The 24,210-nt window shown below is 35.7% G+C and overlaps 1 protein-coding gene across 1 annotated transcript; it reads right to left on the reverse strand.

The window, feature by feature from the left end:
- Positions 1-2,333: 2,333 nt before the first annotated feature.
- LOC140148197 (neuronal acetylcholine receptor subunit alpha-6-like) lies at positions 2,334-15,916 on the reverse strand. Its single transcript, XM_072170061.1, has 6 exons — positions 15,772-15,916; positions 9,308-9,441; positions 7,962-8,006; positions 7,092-7,201; positions 4,342-5,014; positions 2,334-3,632 (listed from the first exon to the last, which is right to left on the reverse strand). Exons 1-6 carry the CDS (start codon positions 15,830-15,832, stop codon positions 3,531-3,533), a joined length of 1,125 nt encoding a protein of 374 aa, XP_072026162.1. The 5' UTR covers positions 15,833-15,916; the 3' UTR covers positions 2,334-3,530.
- Between the last annotated feature and the right edge of the window lie 8,294 nt (positions 15,917-24,210).

Genomic DNA, 24,210 nt, shown 5'->3' on the forward strand with positions numbered 1-24,210 from the left:
GCTCGTGAATTTCAGTTTTCGTTTTGGTAAGTTATATTGATTTTTTACATAAAACCTTGAGATGTGCGGTTGGGTGCTAATCTAGACAAAAGAAGAGTCTAAATTTTACGGTCCTAAATTCGCGGTAAATTGTACGGCTTCAATTGACTTGTGTTTGGTGTATATGCACTTACGCCTAGACGTAAGTGGCTCGTAAAAATTGTCTTCCATTGAAATATATACTAACCATGTTGCCAAGTTATAAGCCAAAGTCTTTCTTATTGGCGATGAAACGAGCGTCTGAAATAGTCAAATATCTCCCAATGAGGCGCGTAAGTGATGATTTGGTAATCATGTTTTATATTGAAATGCAATACAAAAGAATTGCATTGGAGCAAAGATAATGTATTGTATTCATTCGTACCAATGGCAAGCTAATCTGATATTGGTTGGGCCTATATGCATGACTCGGGTTTATTTTAAATGTTTATTTTTGCAGAGCTTATATTTAGTCATGGATCATACTGATAAATTTCGCAAGGGAGGGAGAGGGAAGAAAGAGACGAGAGGGAGAGACGGAAAGGCTAGAAAGAGAAAGCTCGAGAGGAGAGAGTAGGGACCGGGGAGGGAGTTTGGAGAACCTGATCATGGGGGGGGGGCAGGAGGAAGCAAAATAGGGAGATAGACATTGATACGAGGGAAGGGCGACACTGTGACCCTGCACAAGTGCAATGGGGCGCGACAGGCTCATAAGCGGACCTTTTGTGATTGAAGTGCTTATTTTCAACGTTTTACAGAAGAAAAGTGCACATTATCATTCGGATTGGCATGCATTTTGTCAAATTAATATAGATCAATTTAGCAATGCAAAGACGAGAGGGGCTATACCATTAAAAACGTCGGTCTTGTCTCTCCTGCTTTTATTGACATAGGCATCTGACTCATCTGCCTCTATTGAAATAAGCTGATTGGTACTTCAAAGTTAACAATGAAGTCAGATTACAGTAAACTTACTGAATCACTTGCGTTTTCGTATCTGAACAATAGACTTACGGAAACTGAAAAGATAAAAAGACCCTAACTATAAATGCACATAAAAAGTACAATTGAGTTGTTCAAGCATGACGGTAGATGTGGGCAATTTGGAAAACCTGACTTACGAACAATTTGAGGGTTGAGAGCCAGAAAGCATCAACTCACAAGCACCTGCTCCCACAAATTACCATAAAGTCCCCAGGGCACTATAGAAGATACAGTCCATTAATCATGACAAGATTCAATAGAAAACAAAAGACATTGTAAAGGAAATATTGATTTTGAAGACCAAAGCAAGGAGCGAACGTTATGCTTATTTTGTGACAGATGATCATAGTGAGTTACGGCTTTCTGATTCTGAATCCTCGAATTATGGAACGACACACTGGTTTTAAAGTCCAATATGCTCGGTGTCGTTCGCAGGTTTTCAAAAGTGTGTGTGTGTGTGGGAAGAGGGGCAAGTGTCTCGATTCTACCGACTGACTGACCTGAAAAGGGGGTTTGTGTCCCACATTTCCCTCCTCCCATGCGGCACTGCATGTACTCAACTACCTGGTGTTCCAGTGATATATACCCGGAAAGTTATTACGCTCGAGTGACCTAATACTATTGGCTTCAGTTTTGAGGATATTATGGTGTGTGAGTTTCATCATTTGATTTGTCATCAAGCATAGCGACGATTCGTCTTGAGCAGTGCCGCAGTATATATTTATATCCACAGTGTTTTGTTAAACCCGCATCTGCGTAAAGTTGAAGAATACATTTTCAGCAAGGTTTCCTATCCGTGTATAATAATGACATATTTGAGTAAAATTGCGGCAAAACTCACAGAGATTTAAGCTCTACATCTGTGCCACATTTGGTGCATTTCCTATTAAAAAAACCAGTTAAAACACTGATTGGTCCAATATATTGCACAGTACTGCTGGACGATGGTGATAAAGCATCCGTTTGTTACATACGTATTTTTCTGTCCATTTTGAATAATATCGATGTCACGCCGAAGTGAATCAAGCTATTTTAATGAAAGTAACAGAATAAGTAGGCGACATGTGTGCCAGTGTATAAAATTGGATACATTGTTGATTACATATATTAATATTTTTCAAACACGGTATAGATCATTCTGGAACACCCTGTATATCAGAACTCTTATTACAGATAGGACCAAATACACTGACAAATGAGTTTCGCTTACTTCGTTCTCTGAATATTACTGTTAAATGTTAGGACGCCATCTTCGTTCAGAAATGCACATAACGATATGTCTGACATCGACCAAAATAGGTAATGAATGATAGTTCCACAGTCAGGAAAGATTTTCATTTGACGACTACAATTTATTTAACCTCGACAACCTTGAACTTATTGCAGCTTTATAAGTCAAAAATAGAAAACAAACAAAAAACAAAGAAATAAAGACAAAACTAAATTGATTTAAAAGTACAAAAATTCAAATGAAATCATGCAAGGCAATAAAATACACAATAAAATGTACATAAAATTGTAAGTAAAATTATTAGATTAAATAATATTTACAAAAATTACATATTTCTTTAAATAAGACTTTTTCAGTAAGAATGTTACGTTCACTGTTGGAAATTCGGTATTTGGTATATATATTCCATATATTTACGGAACCGACCCGTAAACGCAATTCCCATTCATGTGATTACAAGCATTGATCCTACGTCCCAACTATCCATACACCTACATAAAGTGCATTTCGTTTTCGTAGAGAACTAGATATGTTAGGAGAGAAAAAAAATTATTTTGCACTTTGGCGCGGAATCCTGTCATATTGGTACCTCAACATCTATTGTTGCACGTATAACTTATATCCATTGACAAAATGTTCTGTGAGAGATCTGTTTTGTGTTGTGGATATCTGTTGATGATAAATAACAACCTGGGTGCTCAACAAATGGTATATGTACGCGTACGGTCTTATTGAGTTTAAATATTAGTTTGGCCAGTAGATGGCTCTTCTTAATGTTTTAAAGCTTTTATATCAAATTCTGCGAGAAATTGGAGTTTTGGCGTCCGTTTTTTCAAAGTATACAGAGAGGTGATTTTGCTATGACCAAACAGTTTATATTACAAATTTAAATATTCGAGAGATATTGTTTTAACCCTAACCGAACCGAGTCTTACTAAAGCTTATTATTAAAACAACTGGGCGTGCATGCATTCCACGTGATGCGATGACGCAATAAGCTTACGTCATAATTATAGCCAGAATCGCTAGCCGGGCTACAGGTCAGGTGATTTTCTGCGTGGCATGCGAGGGTTCGAATCCCAGGGTTACCAAGTAATTTTTTGTTTATCTTCTCTTCTTTCTTCTTTCCCTTCCGAAAGCCAAAATATCACAGGTTCGGTTAGGGTTAGAGAATATGCTTAAATACACCGTATAATGTTGGGTATGTTGAAGGATTCCCTCCATGATTTGAAACCGCTTACAGACCACTAGATAGCATCATTGACCCAGGTTGATGAACATGACCCATCCAATTATTTTAACCTCTACGGCAAAGGATCACAGCGGTCCCGATGATGAAGATGATGAGAAAGAGAAAAAAGAAGACGTACTCAATAATGCGCAGAATCTTCAGCTTACGCTGTGAAGAGAAAACAAAAAGTAGAAACGAAACGTATATTAGATTAGATCATGAAGTGAAATCAACAGAGGTAATTTGACATGACTGAGGGAAAACCCTTTGATTTGACATGTCAGACGATGATGATCTGCGTCATTTTAATGCGGCAACAGCCAATATCGTAAGCAAAAAACAGACAATGTGATACCAATTAATATTCATTCTGAAAGTCAGGTATTTCATAGAACAGCTTTGTTGTCTACCGACAACTGTTCATTTTGCACTAAATTTAAGAAATAAAGGGCAATGTCTAATCCTTTACACCCAAATAATTGTTCCGAGGCAGTAAAAATGTTAAAGATTGGTAAGGCACATTGTTGTTTACAAAATGTCAATAGTTTGTCTTCATACAATAATTGAGAACCGGCCAATCGAAAGAATAACACGATACAATTATTCGTTAATTTAACCATAGTTAAAAATCTGTGTGTTATGTTTTTCACAAAAAAGAATATTACATTTTTACTTCCGAGGAGACATTATTTGGGTGTAAAGAATAAAGGCAGCAGCCTATGTTTCTATCCGTTTACCGCAAAAACATTGCGATTTAAAAAGAAAATAATCATTCTTTGTCTAAAATATCTGAACTTGATTCAGGGCGTGTCCTGGAAATATTGGACGCGTAACCGAGTGGAATGTTACTACATATTTGCACAAATTGAGCACATACCTTTCTTGCCGCCCAGTGTTTGTCGGATTCAGGTCCACCTAGTTTATCCCTCATCAGCAATGCATCAGCAATATTGTAACAAATCACCGCGATGATGGTAGCAAAGAAATCTAAGAAAAGGGCAAAGGTCAGAAATTCTCCCATGACCGACTCGGAATTACTGGGCACTGTTATGTGAAGATACACAGAAAGAAGAATAAGTGACAGCAGGAGAACCAAACAGAAGACAATCTTCTCGCCAGATGAAGATGGTAGAATGAAGGTGAATAAGATAAGGAAAGCCGTCAGGACAGAAGGAACCACGAGCTTTACTGCATAAGGACCAGCTTGGCGTTTGAGCTCAAGAGTCACTGTCACATCTTGATATGTATCGTTTGGACAACAGTCGTAATTCTTGTTATTCAATATCATAGTTGAGTTGACAAGTTCCCATTCAGGATGTTCTCGATACTCGGATATATCTGGTTTATCGCTAAGAAGTTTTAGAGCGATTACAGAGGCGTCATAAGTCCAAGATCCAAACTTGAGTTCACATGTTTGGGTATCGTATGGGAAGAAGGTCAGATCCATGTTGCATGATGCGGTGAGGGCCATTGGTGGAATGGCAACCACAGATCCCTTACTATCTACTAGTGCCAGGAGTTTGTCTTCATACAGTTGGGAACCGGCCAATCTGAAGAATAACACAATAAAGTTATACGTTAATTCAACCAATCGACAGTCAGGTATACATGATCGTAAAATATATGCGATGTGATCTGTGAAATCCTTCACATATGTTATGATTATTGACATTTTTAATTTTTGTCTTTTGTAGACAAAAAACATGGAAACTTGTTTAGAATTGTTTTCATTTTGCACCTGTGACTTTAACGTCACAAGTGAGCAAAGAAGGGTTGACAAAAATAAAGAAAGAGTTTTAGCGTTTATTATCTGTTTTAAACAAAATAAGATAATACGACATGTGAAGGGTTTTCACAGATCATATCACATTAACATAGGCCTATAAATATATACTTTTCCTACTATGAGTCCATCTGAAATGGCAATATTGCGATGGACAGAGACAGAATAACTTATACTTGAGAAACTGACCCCGGGAACTGACCCTTGCTCCTTGGGACAGTCCCAGCAAATACAAAACGTTTTCGACATCATTCGGAAAAGGTTATAAAAGGTTGTTCGAAAACGTTTAAATGTCGGGTTATATAAAGGGTATATAATGGGTATAAAACGTTTTCATAACATTAAAAAACATTTTTTGATAACCTACTGCCCAGCAAATACAAAAGGTTTTACAGAAAATGTTTAAATGTCGGGTTATATAAAGGGTATAAAACGTTTTAATAACATTCCAAAAACATATTTGAAAACTTGATACTAAACATTCTAAACAGAATGTTATTTTTGGGTTGAAAAAATATTTTGCAAAAATGTTTGCCCAAAATATTTGCAATAACGTTTTAAAAACGATTTCATGAGCTTTATATAACCCGACATTTAAATGTTATTAAAACGTTTTGAAAAAAAACATTCTACAAACATTTCTGCGATTGCTGGGTGCAAATATTTTAAACATAATGTTATTTAAGTGTTGACAAAATATTTTGCAAAAACTGTTTGCAAAAATAGTTTACAATACCGTTTTGAAAACATTTTAAAAATATTGTTGTAGTGTGTTTTCAAACAAAACGTTTTAAAACGTTTTCATGACCTTTATATAACCCAACATTTTAATGTTATTAAAACGGTTTTACCTAAACCAAAACCCAAAATATAACTTTTTTTAAACGTTTTTAAAACGTTTTTGTGTTTGCTGGGGTGTCACCATCTTGGAGAAGAAGAGCAGAATAAATAGGAACAGGACCGCCGAGAGCCATTATGTGGCTCGAAGGTATCATGAACACACGGGCACCTTTTTTGCCGACAGGAATTGTGATGGTTGCCTCCGATTTCTTTCCGCTCATGCCGAGAATTTTGACATATCTTTTTGACATTAGGGGATGGGGGTTGGACACAATTTCTTGAAGTATAGTGAATCCAGCGTCTTTTGGCGACAGAATAATTTATGGTACAAATGTATAACATTCGCACTTTGAGGGCTAAAATGACCAAATATGAGGTTAATTTGGTCAGAAACCCACATATAGGCGTCAACATTGGGGAATGATTGTATGGACCATCCTCCTACATGTCCTAGCAAAATATTGGAGGTTTGGGATTTGGATTTTCTGAGGTTAAGGTTAGACATTTGCCATTTTTACTTTGGATATTACTTTTTTCCTAGAGTTCTCATATCAAGTTCAGGTACTCACAATTAGTAATGACGTTTGGCAACCTTACTGGCTGGTTGCATTTTCTTAACTGAACTGTATCCGGTACCAGACCTTTCTATCTTCAGCTTTCGGTCTTCCCAGTAGTGTCAAAGTAGTGTTCCCAGTACAGTTGATATTTCTTTGATAAACTGATTGTAGCTTACTCGTAGTACCTGATACAGCTCAGTCAAGAAGTAGCAACCTGTCATTAAGGGTTGTAAGGTTGCCAAACGTTGTTATTAATTGTGAGTACCTGGATTTGATATGAGAGCTTTGGAATTAATCTATATAGACAATCCTGCTTAATCTCTTCTTAGATGTTAATATTTACCCCACACTAACAAAGTTATATAGGTTCATTAGCAATACACTGATTTTGATGTCAATGGATAAAAGCTATTCACATCATGCATTGATATTATTGTTCGTTCTTACCCATTCCAGAGAATAATATCTGGAACCCATATCTGCTGGTACGGGATGCGTACTTTCGCTATTCCACTGTAGTTGGCTGGGTCCCATGATAAGCGGTTGTCTACATATAACTAACAGCAATGAAAAGAATGGAAAGAAATTTAATGAATTTTTTGAGACTATTATCAGATTATTAATAAGCCAAATCGGCATTGGAAGTTTGCAATGTATTGTGAGACAGTTTTTGCAGTTTTGGGACACTTTGTCATTTGACCTATTGGGAAAATTCAGAAATATTGGGGTTTAGTACGTACAAAATATAATCTAAAATGTTTTACAATAATTAAAACAAATATAAAAAATATTATTATTTTATAAATTAATTATTTAAGTATTTTTAATGATAACATTATGACAAAAATAGGTAAATTAATAATAATTTCGTCAATTTCCCCGATATGTCAGAGGTCAAAGTGTCCCAAAACTGCTCTAAAAACCGGAAGTTAGAATGGCGGTTGGGCTTATTCCCCTTGTGTATGTTCTTAGACATTATAAAAGAGTCACATGGTAACAAAAATTGAGGTTGGTTATTATGTGCTTCAGCAGTTCAACTATTTTGAATGACTTACGGGTGTTAGCGCTATCTTTGTAGTAATTCTAACAACAAGAAATTTGGATTTAATTGCAACATGCTCATCATAAGACATTAGATTGATGCCATCATTTTGGTATTAATGGACGAGAAGGAAGGAAACAAGGAACTAGAATCCATACTTAGAATAATGTTTTAAGAAACGTTTAAAACTATAGAAAATCTATGATTGCAAATTATAGTATAGCAGAAGAAGGCATCGTTACTGTGTCATTGCCTGTAGTGCCTTTGAGTCTTACCATTTTAATCCAAGTGTTCAAGCTTATGGAATTCTCCTGTTCGTTCTGTAAAATAAGATATATAGATATTTAGATATTTAACTTATTCAAACTATCTATTGAGTGTGCTGCAATAGATACATAAATATTAAATAGCCCTACATTTATCACTATACATCATAAATATCTATCAGGTAATTCAGACATCTTATTGATTAATAAGCCAGCGTCCTGGTATACGTTATTTTGACCACTTTCCCGCGTTTACAATTACTCGCACGCGGGGAATTAGTAACATTTCTACACCATTCTACCACACGGTGTTTCGACCCACGCGTGAGCGCTCATTCAGACGTAGCATTAATGTACTTCCCTCTCCAACACCTCTAAAACGTGTCAGTGGTTTTGATTGACCCCTCAAAACATAATGTATTTGTATATTATATACCTTATACAGAGATTATTGTCGTCTGATTGGTCAAAACTACGTCAAGTGGCATGAAATAGTTTAACTATTCTTGTGTTGAAAGGTTGTTCCCATGGCAGCGATAAATAATAGTACTATTCCCTGGGCATAGTATAATTGAAGACCGAATTAAAAACGGCGCGTTGTGATTGGTTGCTGTCCTGCGCAGTACGGCATTTTTGGTCTGGTTGACAGGACGTCAGACGCAAACTAGTCTTTTTAATTCGGTCTTCAATTATAGTAATATTTCTCGCTGCCATGGAAACAACTTAACTGTCTGGCTATTCGCGCTGCCTTACGCAGAGACGACGCGCGCCATAGACTCAGCAAATCAGTCGTGACTTGCGTGTGACATTTTCGAATATAGTGGTTTGTTATGTAAATATTTGGTAAAACATCAATGTATGAGGTGAATGGTCAATCTATTGCTCCTCGTTAGGTATAAATCAAGCTGTTGCCTTTCTTCTGACAGAATCATATTAACCAATCAGAATTCAAAGTGATAGAGCAAAAAGAAGCATTCATTATTTTCTTTGCATTTAGATATTTTATTTTAACAATAGCCTCAATAGAGGTTATCCACGTTACTCATGTGTGACTTCTAACAAAAGGCGCTGGTTCCCGTAGTATTCCTCATTCAAACCAATTCAATGCATGACCTCGGTGTTACTTGCATGACTTTGGCGGGCTATTTTGAAACAGTCATTGTTGCACATGCAGGTACTTCTTTTGAAAATCCTAAACAAGGTATAGCAGTCGTTGATAGGATATGCAGTTTATAGAACACGGATAGCCTATATTGTTTTCAGTTTGGTCTTTCATGGCAAATGTACAGAAAGAAGGACAGTAAGTTACTTACACCTTCATCACTCGATATCATATGTGTAGATTGTGTACTTACCACTGTCTGTATTTGGTTAATATTGACAGTAAAATCTATCACAGTTGCATTGCCACCAGTGCTTGGTGGTGTTACTCGATCATAGCCATCCAAAAGGTTTTTGACCAGCTTTTGATGCGGTGATTGGCCGAGAACTGTTAATAAAAGAGAAAATAAAAAGAGGGAATATAAAGTTGTAGATGTGAGTGACATTTTAGTGTTGCCAGATGGCTTCAGTATCAGCATGATCAGGAGAGAGTGTGATCTGGGGGAATTATAGCCCCTCAAATCGACAGTAAGCGTGATAATATATCCATCGTTCCGATTGTAATGATACGTCTTTATACACCGTCCGACTTACATGACTTAGGGAACATCATTCATTTGATATCAAACATCTGCTAGGCCCGGGGGGCACTCCAACTTTGGAGGTGATGCGTATGTAGGGCTGTTAAGCCCCCCTTTTTCAGCATCGCTGTCACCCAAAGACCCCATATTTTTTTTACGAACACATGCTCGCTCCGCGCTCTGTCACCCGAAGACCCCCTATTTTTCCATTTGATCTGTCACCCAAAGACCCTTACAAGTTCAATTTGAACAGCAACTTTCATTTATCACTGATTTTGTTACTTATTTTGAAAAAATAAAGAAATTTGAAGCCATTTAGAACTAGAAATTCGATTTTCGAGGTTTTTGTGGCGCTGTTTTGGTTCTCACCCAAAGATTCCATTTAAAAAAAGGTCATGTTCTCACCCAATGACCCCATATTTTTTACATTTTGCTCTCACCGAATGCCAAAAATCATGCTCTCACCCAATGACCCCATATTTTTTACATGTTGCTCTCACCGAATGCCCCTTAGTGCGAAAGCGCCAGCCCTACACCTATATCCATTTCAAATTGAAGTGCCCCCCCGGCTGCTAGGTACTCATCGACAGTATGCTTCGACTAGATTTATAAATATGTATTTATAAATACGCATGTGACCACCTCCGCGATGCCATAACAGCTTGAAGATAGGAAGTCTGGAAGTGACCTTCGACACAGCGGGTGGTTTTCCTGTACATTTGAATGCAAATGTTGTAAGAAACACCAGACTGTGCAGCAAAATTCTCTATTTTGTTTAACTTTGTGATATTATTGTAAACGTTGTCGTCGATAAATATACTTTCAAAATGTTGTTTTGATAACATATTACAAATACGGAATGCCCCCATGTGTAATAATTTTGCAATTCAATTAATACTTAAATTTGATGATATGTATCTAAAGAGTTTCTATGCATGTCAATGGCATGAGGATTTGGTCACAATTGTTGGTCTTGGTATGTCGTACCCATGGGTCATGTGTGTATTTATAAATACAGTCGAATGTAGCTGATAAAGCACAATATACGTTTCGGTACAAAAACTTGCCTATACTCCAAAGCTTGGGGTTTCAAATTTGTAGCTTTCAGTGTTGAATGACAGTAAATGAACTGACCATATCCTCTCCATTACAAAGCAAGTAAGAATCAACAGTTCTAGGAGGCTAAACTTCCATTTAAGTTTCAATTTCGGATGTCTTTATTGATTGGTTTTTAATTAAAATGCTAAACAGCACTACTGCGATTCCAGCAGCGAAACAAACATTAAAACTGATTGGTTCTGCGAGTAATAATTCGGAGCTAGACCCGGGGTCTAGTTTTCTCGTGAAATCTTTTTGTATAATTTCATGTCAAATGTAGTGATTATAAGCTATCGTCTTTCAGAACACGCCAATCTTTCAAAGATCTAGATCCCTGAGGACACCATATTGTATGGACGCATTATACCATTGCATTTGTATTTTGGTATAATGCCCTTATAGACCTTTTGGCACGTCTCCAAATCGACCCGCGCCCTCAGCGACGGTCTGTACCTGCTTGCGGATTGGCCGCTGACGCCAGAGATGCCTGTTTCTCGACTCTGGATCGGCGCTTTATTTTCTACGAACAGTATATGTATAGTACTTTTATTTTTCGGCGATGCGTCGGAACTTTGATTATGAAGGACGAGCATGTCAAGGAAATAGTGATTTTGATAACGTTTGTTGCCGATTATAAGAGCTTATAATCAACGTCTAAACGAAACTTTTCCTTGGAAAGCAATCATCGCGTGATACATATTAACCCTTGGGTCGCTTGTTTACTTGGGTTGCTAAAATATAATAATTAATATACCAACGACATTAAACCTATTAATAAGTACACGCTGGGTAGTAAGGTCTATCATCCGATGTAATACAACGCATTTGTTTACACCCAAATGACTTAAAGTATTCGTAGATTATTCGACTATTATATAGAAATCCTTTTGTATTTAAGTCTTGAAAAGTAAATTGAATTCTGGGCTATAAGTAAATGCTGATGCAGAGAAACAGGAATAGTAATAACCTGATGAGCGACCAAAATAAAAGGGTCAAAATTTGCTCTACATGCATTTGAAACATATACACTTATCCTCAGAAGAAATATTAATTCATCAATACAAATAAATAACTTAATGATGAGCGGAGAGCGTGTCCTTAAATAGTTATTGCTACTTGATCATAATGAGTATTAATGCTTAACATTAAGCATTGCAATCGTAAGTCGTGTACACCTGCACGTACATGCATTACATCTTGACCTTTAAAACATACAGGAAACAGACCGTGGTAGAACAGCACGATTGATATTGCTATAAATTGTTTTTTGATTGCAAGCAATGTAGATGTAGCTAACTTGATTTATATTTTCTCCAAAAACTTTTCTCCAAAAACTGTTGAATGTTCTTGAATTATTAAATGGAAGCTAATGTGTTAAGTGTTAGTGTTAAAAATAGTGGAATAATTAGAATTGACCTCTTTCTTTGGGCCTGTGAAATAATTGCGAGTGTGCTCCGGGTGTGGATACGCTTTCCGAATGGCATGATTGGCGTGCATTAATCAATGATCGTTTCGGTGTGCCAAAAATCCCTTCCTTTTGACATGCCATTATAAGCAAGGGAATTTTGAATTATGGGACGAGCGACTGAAATTAAGTCACAGTTTAGAACATGTATCTTAGGTCTAGACAATAAGCGCCATATTGCAGGATGGTTAGAGTGATATGAGTTCATAGGTTAAACGTTAAAAGTTGAGTAGATTAGGTCATCCATGCACTGTCTCTAATATTAGAGACAGTGCCTGGATGACGACAAAGGGCCATGCGTTAATCATTTCACAATGGCGAAATATGTATCTTAGGTCGAACAATGGCGTGCGCTGTGGTCCCGACATTGCCCTTATGAATATAAATACGTAATGAATAAATTTCGGATTTTCTCCCCTTCCTGTATAAACCCCGATCTTTTTGTGACCTCATAACCTTAAATGATAGCTGATGCGAATAGGTTATTCCATTTAAATTTAAACTACCCCTGTGGAAGATTTCACAGAGGGAGTATGAGTTTCAAATAGAATAGACAATTGGGTAACTTCCATTTGAAATACTCACTCCAGTTCTGGAAGACATAGGTAAAGCCATAATAAAGGGGGAGCATGGGTTTCAAAATGTTTAACCCTGACCAATTACATTTGAAAAACATATTCCCCCTGTGGAGGATATTTCCAAAATCTTCCACATGGGTATGGATTTCAACTGGTATAGCCCATTGTAGCGAGCAGATAACTTATTATTATTGATTTGTTATGCCATTTTATTGCGTAGGTGTGCTAAAATGTGCTGCCTCCCTTAATGTGACCTGACCAAATTTGCTTGCTTTTCATCTTTTCGACCTCCCCAAAATTACATTAGAATTGCTATATTATCTTCCTCGTAATATGCTAAATATATTCTTGCTTGCAATTTGATCCACATGTGATATTATTTTACTCTAATACCATGATAGCCCAGTCAAATTATGAAATCACCCACGGCTAATTTCAACTTTATCCATTTCACATGTGTCCATCTCCCAAAAGCTCACAGAACAAAATATCCATTTCACATGCGTCCATCTTCTTAAAGCTCACACAAGAACATATCAAGACTCCCTGAAAATCCAAGTTGTGGAACAGTGCCTAATTTGCATAAATCCAAAATGGCCGCTGATACAGGAGTGATATCAAATCTTGTCATAAAGATTCATTAAAAGTATAGTTTAACCTATAACTGATGTACATTTCTTGAGTTATATGGGACATTTTCCATTTTTCATTGCATGATTGATGTGAATTGAGATGAAAACAAAAAAAAATTGAGAATTGGAACTTGAAAGGTCAAATGTCAACATTTTGATTCCACTGGGGACAACAATTGAAAAATTCTCTGATTTTGATAAAATCAAATGGTCTCAGACTGCTCAGACTTTTAAAAATAGAATAGTTTGCCATATCTCTGGTGGTTTCTATCCTTATTAACATGGCAGAAATGGATCAAATCCATTGAGCCCTGTTGAGCTTGGCCTATTTTGTGATGCTACCTATGTAACAAAGCATCCAAAACAGTACAACTTGTCTCATTTTTATTTATTTATGCCAAAGAAACAATTTAAGACCATTTGGATGAAAATTTGAGCAATTGTAGATGCCTGTGGACCCTAAAATTTGACCTTTGACCTTTTTGACTATAAGTTCAGAACTGTATGTCGAAGAAAGATCAAACTATGTTTTTTCTGAATCCTTGCTTATGATGACAGCAATGCATTGGTATGGCCTTTAAGATTTGACCAACTTTGACATTTCACCCGTACATAAGCGGCCATTTTGGATTTATACAATGGATGAATGGCGATTATAATGAAAGACAAGGATAAAAAGACTAGTTTGCGTCTGACGTCATCTGTCAATCAAACTCCGAGCACGGTTTGTTTACAAGTGTCGTGATGATATGAGTTGCTGAACACGGCGGTACAACCGGGCGCCTTATTGTTAATTTTGCACCATGAAACATGCAAACCATCTCAAAAGTTAGGTCTTAATAGTAGGAAACTTTCTTTGGTGAAGGCACCATGTCAACAATGCCTAGAAAAGATGCTTTTTGCTTTGTAAGAGTACGTAATTTTCGCCATTCACTGCTATTCCTTTTCTCCGATCGGCACCAGCCAGATGAATCGACCTTCCTTATACGCGCTATTAGCCAATCAAGGATCGTAGAGAATTTTATTGACAGTGACGTCAGACGCAAACTAGTCTTTTTATCTTTGTCTTTCATAATAGATGGATTCTGGTGCAATTGGGTTAACCTATTTCCTAATTTCACTGGGCTATGACTGGATAGCAATTGCAAGATGCAAGACAATGTGATATCAAGGTTCATCAAAAAATCACCATAACCAAAATGCTTTATAAAGTTATAGTGATAACTAGGATGACTGATGATTACCTCAGTTCAGTGAGCCAAAAACTTCTTTCCATACTTTATAGCCCCGATCTTTTGGTGACATCGTAAACCTTACATGATTTAGATAGCTGATGCAGGTAACTTTTTATGCCATTTTATTACGTACTTATAGTGTGCCAAAAAGTGCTGACTCCCTTAATGTGACCTGTTAAAATTTGCTTGCCTTTCATCTTTTCAACATGCCCCAAATTACCTTACAATTGTCAAACTATTATCTTTCTCGTAACATGCTAAATATATTCTTGCTTGCCATTTGATACACATGTGATATTATAAAAGTCTATCACCATGACTGGATAGCAATTGCAAGATGCAAGACAACGTGATTACAAGGTTCATTAAAATCCATCATTACCAAACGCTTTAAAAGTTATAATGATAATTATGATGACTAATGATTCCCTCATTTCGGTGTGCCAAAATCTCTTTTCCTTACTTTTGAAATGTCATATAAGCCTCCTATACCTTTAATGATTTAGATGCGAATGTTGCGAAAGGTGTTCCATAACTTGTGTGCCAAAAATGCTGAGCTTTCCTTAATGTGACCTGTCTAAATGTGCTTGCTCTTATCTTTTCGGATGGCCTCCAAGGCCCAAATTACCTTCCACCCGCCACCAGCGTTCGTTTTTCTTAACGCGTTCATTTCAGCTGAAACGGCAAATTCATTTTATATTTCCTTTTGCTTTTATTTTTTGACGTAACATTCATGAAATTCTGAGATATATTTTGAAGAAAATTTACTTGATTCAAATATAGGTATAAAATAATTGTTAATTGTGCTTCAATTGAAGCACAATTTTATGCTGTGTACTTGTGAACACTCGCAAATGACATTTTAATTAAAAATAAAAAACTTTTTTTTTTTTCGCATTCATTTTTGAAACTGCCAAACGCTTTGAGACAAATTATATTTTTTAGCCTTAAAAAATTCATATCTTACCAAATCAGTAAAGTTTTTGTTTTTTAAACTGTTTCATATAAACGTTTTATATCTAACCTAATCAGTAAAGTTTATGATTTTGCCATATCAACGAATTTTTACAGCTTGGAAATAAACTTTCTGAAACAAAAGAATTTGAGAATACTAATTATTCCAACTTACCTGCTACCGCATAAAATCCAGCGAAGAGCAATAGCACAACTGCCTTCTCCACGTACGCCATGATGATGTTGTGGTCCTATCCTGTTGCGCTGATATTTACCGGGTTTAGCTTCTCATCTATCTGTCCTCAGCATAAATCCGAGATAAATATAGACCTTCTCTTGTATCTCTTCAATACAGGACAGTTGCAGGCTTGATTCAATGTCTTACCAAGATGCTTTGCGGAATATGTTTTCTTTAAAAATTAATAAAAGGGCATTTGAAGCTCACGGTTTTGGACTGTATTGTGTACCGTATTCAAATTAATATTGTGCTCATGTATTTATGTTTTTAATATGTACAGCGCCTTACGATTTAAATGTAATGTGCTTTATAAGAGTAAAATATTGGTGTTATTATTAGTACTATTTTATTTTTATTATTATTATTATTATTATTATTATTATTATTATTATTATTATTATTATTATTATTATTATTATTATTATTATTATTTTATTATTATTATTAGTAGTAGTAGTAGTAGTAGTAGTAGTAGTAGTAGTAGTACTAGTAGTAGTAGTAGTAGTAGTAGTAGTAGTAGTAGTACTAGTAGTAGTAGTAGTAGTAGTAGTAGTATTGTTATTATTATTATTATTATTTATTATTATTATTATTAGTGTTATTGTTATTATTATTATTATTATTATTAATATTAATATTATTATTATTATTATCATCATCATCATACATATTACACAAACGAAATTTGATGAGTATGCTGAAATGAAAAGGTAGTGATATGTAAAGTAGTAGGATAGGTACCTCTATTTTATTAAAGGAGAGTTATGAAAAAACGAAACACACGATACGGGACTAACTAATGCAGCCCATGCACGTTCAATTTTATTGGGCAATATCAAGGACCCTAGATACAAAATCTACCATCATGCACTGTACACACGAACAATAATAATGCACAATGGTAGATTTTGTATCTAGGGTCTTTGAAATTGCCCAATAAAATTGAACGTGTATGAGCCGTATACATGGAGTTAAATTTTCGTTTGAACTTTTTTGAGGGAACACTTCAAAAATGGATATTTAATCAAATCTGTACAATATCATGGTGGTAGACGGCATTCTGGGATAGCTTCGATTCAAGTATCAGGACGATAGCATACCTTGGGATACGCCTATCAGTCGCAGCCCGGGTAATTGGTGTTAGCTAGCATCTTGTATACATATTTGCGCGGTCAAACTTAATGCCTAGACCGGGATACGTGGTTATAATTCGCTTATTTTGAAATAAAGAAAGAGCAAGAAGCACATTGTATATCAAACTTAGACTGTGCTACATGTAGGATACATGGATACATAAATTGTGTAAGATTGACGTGGAGCTAAACATTTATAAAAGTTAGAATGTTGGCGTGATGTTACGAATATCAAAAGTACATATACAACTCCTACTGGTAATTTTAATTGGAATTTCGAATTATGCAAATTAAGGTTACTATTTACTTGTATAGGGAATATGGTTCCTACTTGATTTTCATTCCCATTTTCATTTTGCAATTAAATACTGTCATTGGAATTATTTTATTTTAAAAAGCTATTTGTCCTTACCCGAACATTTTTTACAGAAAACGTTTAAATGTTAAAAATAACATTCATAAAATATTTTTGAACATTTAATGCAAAATATTCTACATAATAATTTTTAGTGTTTACAAAATATTTTGCAATAACATTTTGACAACATTTTAAAAATGTTGTTGCAGTGTTTTTCATATAAAACGTTTTCATGATCTTTATATAACACGACGTTTTAATTGTATTAAAACGTTTTGACGAAAACCAAAATGCGATTTATTACACGTTTATTTTGTGTTAATGGGTATCGCTTACATCGTTAGTTGTTACGCTAATTTTATACACTCGTGAATTTTCTTAAATTTGATCCGCGTTACTGTATATGAAGGCTTGCAAGTTAAAATAGTTGTAATTGTCTACTAATTAGTTCCTGTATTTACAGACATCTGTTGTCTGTCCGGCTTGTGGGATAACTTACTACAATAATTATCATACCATGGATTAGGTGACCCATCATACATACTACATAACAATATCAGCATTTACGTTTATATTTACAACCAATAATGGTGCAGCTATTATTGGATAAAGTTTCTGTCTTAACAGAAGCTTATGATATCATCTGAGTTGAAATTCTACACTATGTTGATAATACCTTCTTTTCAAGCTATAAAACAATTTACATTTTGTCTTTCAATCAGTAAATATTATTGTATCTTTAATTCATGAATTGACTCATGAGAAAAAGCATGCACATGGGACGGAAATGACACCCTTTGTAAAAAAACAGGGAATCTCTGTTAGAACCTATACCATTCTTTTTTGTGTAAGTTTTATTTGCCTCAATATTAGAGTTTTCTCCCCTCCGACCCGCCATAAGTAACACCAGAGAAGATGGTAACACAGGTCGGTGAATATCATCATCTCATCGCCAGAATTCATCACTGTAAGTAATGACCACGCCCATTAGTAGGATGATGATAGATGGCTCCCTTGCCTTTTCAGCCCTTTCCATATGGAGGGCGTCATAGTATATTCAACCTACTTAACACTGACCTTTAGTTTAGAAGGAAAAGATGCAAAGACAATAAACAAAATATTATGATATTTCTTTTGCTTTTTAGCATTTTCATATACTTTTAACTTTTAAAAAAGTTACGTACAAATGTTGCTCACTTACCTTTTTGTACTACTACGGTATACTAATACTAATACGTCAACTACATTGCTCCATTCTCATTACTAAAATGAATATGCGACATGATATGCATTTGTCCAAAATCCTTGTAACTTTTACTTTTGTACACTCGTGAATTTCTTTAAATTTGTGATCAGCGTTAATATCTAACATCTACATAGCCTTACAAGTTACAATAGTTGACTATTTAAGGATTCCAGCCAATAAATGTTCTAATTGTCTACTAATTAGTCTCTTCGTCCATGTATTTTAGGCATCTGTTGTGTGATAACTATAATAATGATAACTATAATTATCATACCATGGATTAGGTGACCCATCAGCATGTACAGCTTTGATTTGAGATTTGAGATGATTTTTTTTTTCTAAACGGGACGCTATGATGTCATCTGAGTTAAAACTACACTATGTTGAGAATACCTTCTTCTCAAGCTTTAAACAAGATTCACATTTTCGTTTTCAATCGGTTTATCTTATAGTATCTTCAATTCTTTAATGGTATAACCGGCAGGAACCATAATTTCTCAGTTTCAGCAGATTTAGCTAAAGCACTGGTGTTTATTTTTTATTATATACTTCATTAATATAAAAATTATTCTTGTTCATTGATTGGTTAAAAGTGGATCACATGACCAAAAATAGTTCTACCATCAGTACTCCTATCCGTAAATAGTACCTCTAAGCCGTAAATAGTATTATTGATCTCACCTCGGGGCCCATAGTTTTAACCAGAACCTCTCATGGCAGTATATATTTGTATACAATGTCCCGGATGAGCCGTAAATAGTACCTCCAAGCCGAAATAGTACTTTTGACCATGCCTTCCGCGTGCGCGCATTCGATGCGACGGAACAGTTCACGCACGCGAAACTTCCATAGCGTGATTTCTCGCAGCTGTAATTGGTTAGCTCGATTTTAGCCTATTCGATTTTTTTGAAGGGCAAAATATAGGTTGTGCTTAAATTAGTCGTGCTGGATAGAAGCTGGAGAGTCAAAACGTCAAATAATTTTCTTTTAACCAATCAATGAACAAAGAACATATTAATAATGAAGTATATAAAACAAATATATACTGCCTTTATTCGAAGTTCTGGTTAAAACTATGGTCCCTCGTTGGGATCAATAAATACTATTTTCTCTATAAAATAGTACTATTGATCTCACCTCTGACCCATAGTTTTAACCAGAACCTCTCATGGCAGTATATATTTGTATAATATTAATACATTGATTTTAGGAAATACGTCAAGGAAGGCAATAATCACATTTATAGGTCTTGCCATTCTTAAGTTAAGACATACAGTCTGCCAAACAATTAAGGTACCAGTTATTTTTACTCCTGTATATCCTAAACAACGGCGTATATTTCATAATTAGAACCAGAAGCAAATGCTGCGTCTTTTAGCTCGGATTTAAGACCTCATTCGTTAAAATCGGTCAGCAATTAAAGCCACAATGATCTAAAATCCAAAGAAGATGCCAATTCAAAAGTTGCAGTTTGCTGCATTGCATGCCCTATTGATTTGTACACAAAGCGTTCTCGAACAAGAGAACTAGCAACGTGCTTGGATGATTAGCACATAAAAACTAGCGCCGGGGTTTCCATTGATTAGAACATGAAATGCAACTTTTGATTTCGTTACTTTCTTGGGTTTTAGATCACCGTTTCATTATTTCTCAACCAATTTTAACAAGCGAGGTCTTAAATCAGAGATAAAGGGTACAGGTATTTAACTGCTGGTTTTAAATTCGACATATTCATCGTCGTTTTATTTATTTATTTATTTATTTATTCATTTATTTCTTATTTAACCTGGGGTGACCAATCAATGCACTGGCACTGTTCTCCCTTGGTTCCCAGGTGAGGATATACAGGGGTGAACATAACTGGTACCTTAATTATTTGGCTTACTGTATATAGTACAGTACGCAAAAGAATTAAGGTAGCAGTTGTGTTCACCCCTGTATATCCTACATAAATACAAATTTGTTAACATTAAAACAAACAGCCGATGCCTGTACTCTTTAGCTCTGATTTAAGACCTTATTTGTTGAAATCGGTTGAGAATTAAAGAAACGGTGATCCAAAACCTAATGAAGATATGAAATAAAAAGTTGCACTTTTGTGTTCTAATCAATGAAAGCACGGCGCTAGTTTTTTCGTCCTAATCAATGAAAGCACGGCGCTAGTTTTCTTGTTCGCGAACGCTTTGTGTACAAATCAATAGGGCATGCAATGTTGCAAACTGCAACTTTTAAATTTGAATCATCCTTGGGTTTTTTGATCGTCGTGTCTTTATTTCTTGAACAATTTCAACGAATGAGGTCTTAAATACGAGCTAAAAGATGCAGCTATTGCCTGTTGGTTCCAATTATGACATATCTGCCTTTGTTTAGGAGTATACAGGGGGGTTAATTATTTGGCTTACTGTATATCAAATATGCGAATGCAAAGCAAAGGTTTTGGGCGTATTCCCCTCCTAAGAAAAATCATGCACATGGGGCGGAAATGACACCCCTTAAAACCCAAATCTGAATGGTTTGTGTATCAGCTTTATTTGTCTCAATATTTGAGTGTAAACCCCGAAAAGATATGCTCCTCTCCGATCCGCTATAAGTAACACAGGTCAGTAAATATCATCATCACCAACATTCATCTCTGTTTCAACAACTCTTCCAATACCTTTGTACAGGAGCCAACCGTTGTTAAACCGTGATGAACCCACACTTTTACTGTAGCGTATACGCGAACGCGAGCGAGACTACGCGTTACGCGAGGGCGCGTAAAATTCGTCATGCCTGGAACCTTTGTGCTTACCATTTGAATTCAGTATTTTTCAGGTAGCGGCTAAAAATTGCCGTTTTATTCTGTAGTTTTATTGCTGATATCAAAAGAGATATCATCGAAGTTTTTGTAAGGCTGAGTGGCAATGATTAACTGACAGTCCTCGTAAAATAATCGTGAATTATAGGATCTTTAGCTTCTTTTCGTTGTTGAAAGGGATTCAATCATGTTTCACCGTTGTTCATCACCGATTAACAACGATGCGTCCGCGTCGTCTGAGTGGTTTACTTCGCGAGGGCAGCTTTAGCTGCCCTAGCGAAGTAAACCACGCAGACACGCCGGACGCGAGTGAAACATGATTGAATCCCTAAAAGTAATGACTATGCCCATTTGTAGGATGATGATTGATGTCTTCCTTGCCCTTCAGCCCTTTCCAAAGGGATTGCGTCATGGTATATTTTATATACTTAGCACTGACCTTTTGTTTAGAAAGAAAAGATGCATAGACAATAAACAAAATATTATAATATTGCTTTTATTTTCAAACATTTTCAAATACTTGAAGATATGTAAAATGTTACCTACTTAACTTTTAGTGCCATACACTACTAAACTACTACTAATAAACATTTCAAAAAAAGTAACTAACCCCCCTTAAACAATGACCATTATTCAAAGAGGGGCTATTGTATTGCAAATCTGAAAAACGCGTTGGAAGCAGAATTTATTTCTGCGCATTTTGACACCTCATTTGATACGATAGCCCAGAAAACAATAAAGCACCGGTCAATTTAATGTAGTGAGGTCCAGATTTGAAAGTTGCACTTAAACACAAATACAAAAACACTCAGATATCATTACACAGATTTCTTTCCATTACACTGAATGCAAAATCAATTGAATTTACTGCAACTTTCAGATCTTGGGCTACATTGATTTAAATGTACGCTGTGACGTCAATATTTAGTCAATTGCTACAAATGAGGTGTAAAAATGTGCAGAAATAAATTCTGCTTTCAACGCATTTTACAGATTTGTAATACAATCACCCGTTTTGAATAATGGTCTATATTTAAGGGGGTCAGTTACTCTTTTTGAGATGTTAACTTCTAATACATCACTCGATTTCCTATACTAAATGCACATAATAAAACATTTTTTAGGTACAGCGGAATTATTGAGTTCTAAAAGCGCGCTACTGTGCCCTTGGGGTAATGGCACAGAGTACATATTGGGGTAGGGACCATAGGTAGGGACACAAAGGTAGGTAGAGTAGGGGACACCCGGGAGTGTCCGCCCTCGGGAAGACAAAAGCGGAAGTGACATTGCGATATGAGTTTTCAAAAAACATTCGGCACTGCACATTTGAGATGTCAAATATTGGTCAAGTACATTATTACAATTGGTATTTTAATATAGGGTATATGAAAAGCGACTAATAAATCCCACCATTGTTATTACAAGCGTTTGCTTGTCGGACTCTACCTAGGAAATACTGAGTCTAAGATGCGGAGGCACCTAGAATCGATCGTCATACGAAAATGGTCAAACACAATTCAGGGGTCATTTTGCGATGGACATTATTTTTTTAAATGCCAGGGCCCTGGTATGGTATCGAGCTTTTTACCATCAGGTTTTAACTGTGACTATGGTTATATCCTCGTAAATAGGGTTGGTTTGAGGCCGATTATACAAATTTCATTTCATTTTATTTGCCAGATAAAAAATATTTAGCATACAGTAAAACACATACAATGATTGCACAATATTAAAAGTATTTAACATTTTGACCAGCAATTAACATGAGTTATTTTTTAGGAGTTATTAAAAGGCAAGACTCCAGTCCATGATGAGGAATCCAAGTCTCCCTCGGTGTGCAAATACAAGCGAACAAGACACAGAGCTTCTGACAGAGTAACAAAAGTCACTTTCAAATTGGCTAAACCTAAAAACTCTGCAAAAATAACACAGCAAATAGAGATCACACCAAAAGAGACAGGATTTCTCCCCATGAACATGAGCCTCGGGTAAATAAATAAACTAAAACATATTACATAAGAAACACTCTATAAAAATCAATGCCAGCTGAGATTTTTGTAGTGCTCTTTGGAAGTAAAATGGAAATGGAAATGGAAATGGAAATGGATTTAAACTGAAAAGAAGTTGATTACGGAGATCTTGAGGAAGTTGATCAAAAAAACCAGGAATTATTCAATTTTGTTTTATTGCAATATAAACTGATTAGCTTCTCATCTTTTGACGGTGCCAGCTAGGAATGCCCTGAATTCTCAGTTTTAAAAAAGTGCCCAAAAATTCCTCTGCGGTTTTATTTAAGGGTTCTCATAAGAATACAAATAGAGAGCCCTGTTGATAATAGAACCTTTTGGACCTTCTTTTTCGGAGAGTGGAGAATGTATTTTAATGTGGTTTTATATGCAATAAAAGATAATGTATATGAATACAGTAAGCCAAATAATTAAGGTACCAGTTACATTAACCCCCTGTATATCCTAAACAAAGGCAGATATGTCATAATTGGAACCAACAGCCAATAGCTGCATCTTTTAGCTCGTATTTAAGACCTCATTCGTTGAAATTGTTCAAGAAATAAAGACACGACGATCAAAAACCCAAGGATGATTCAAATCTAAAAGTTGCAGTTTGCCACATTGCATGCCCTATTTATTTGTACACAAAGCCAAAGTCAACACAACTACACTTTTGTCCATTAATGTCCATGAAGTAAGGGTGAGCAGCTTTAATACTTTAATACTTTAATATGATAAGCAGCTACGATGGATAAAAATTCCATCTATGGGAATGTTAACTGTTGTTATCTCTTTGGCATAAGATTATCAGTACCATTGATGAACATGATGAG

The sequence above is a fragment of the Amphiura filiformis genome, chromosome 1 (genome assembly GCF_039555335.1).
Source record: "Amphiura filiformis chromosome 1, Afil_fr2py, whole genome shotgun sequence".
Taxonomy (NCBI): Eukaryota; Metazoa; Echinodermata; class Ophiuroidea; order Amphilepidida; family Amphiuridae; genus Amphiura; species Amphiura filiformis.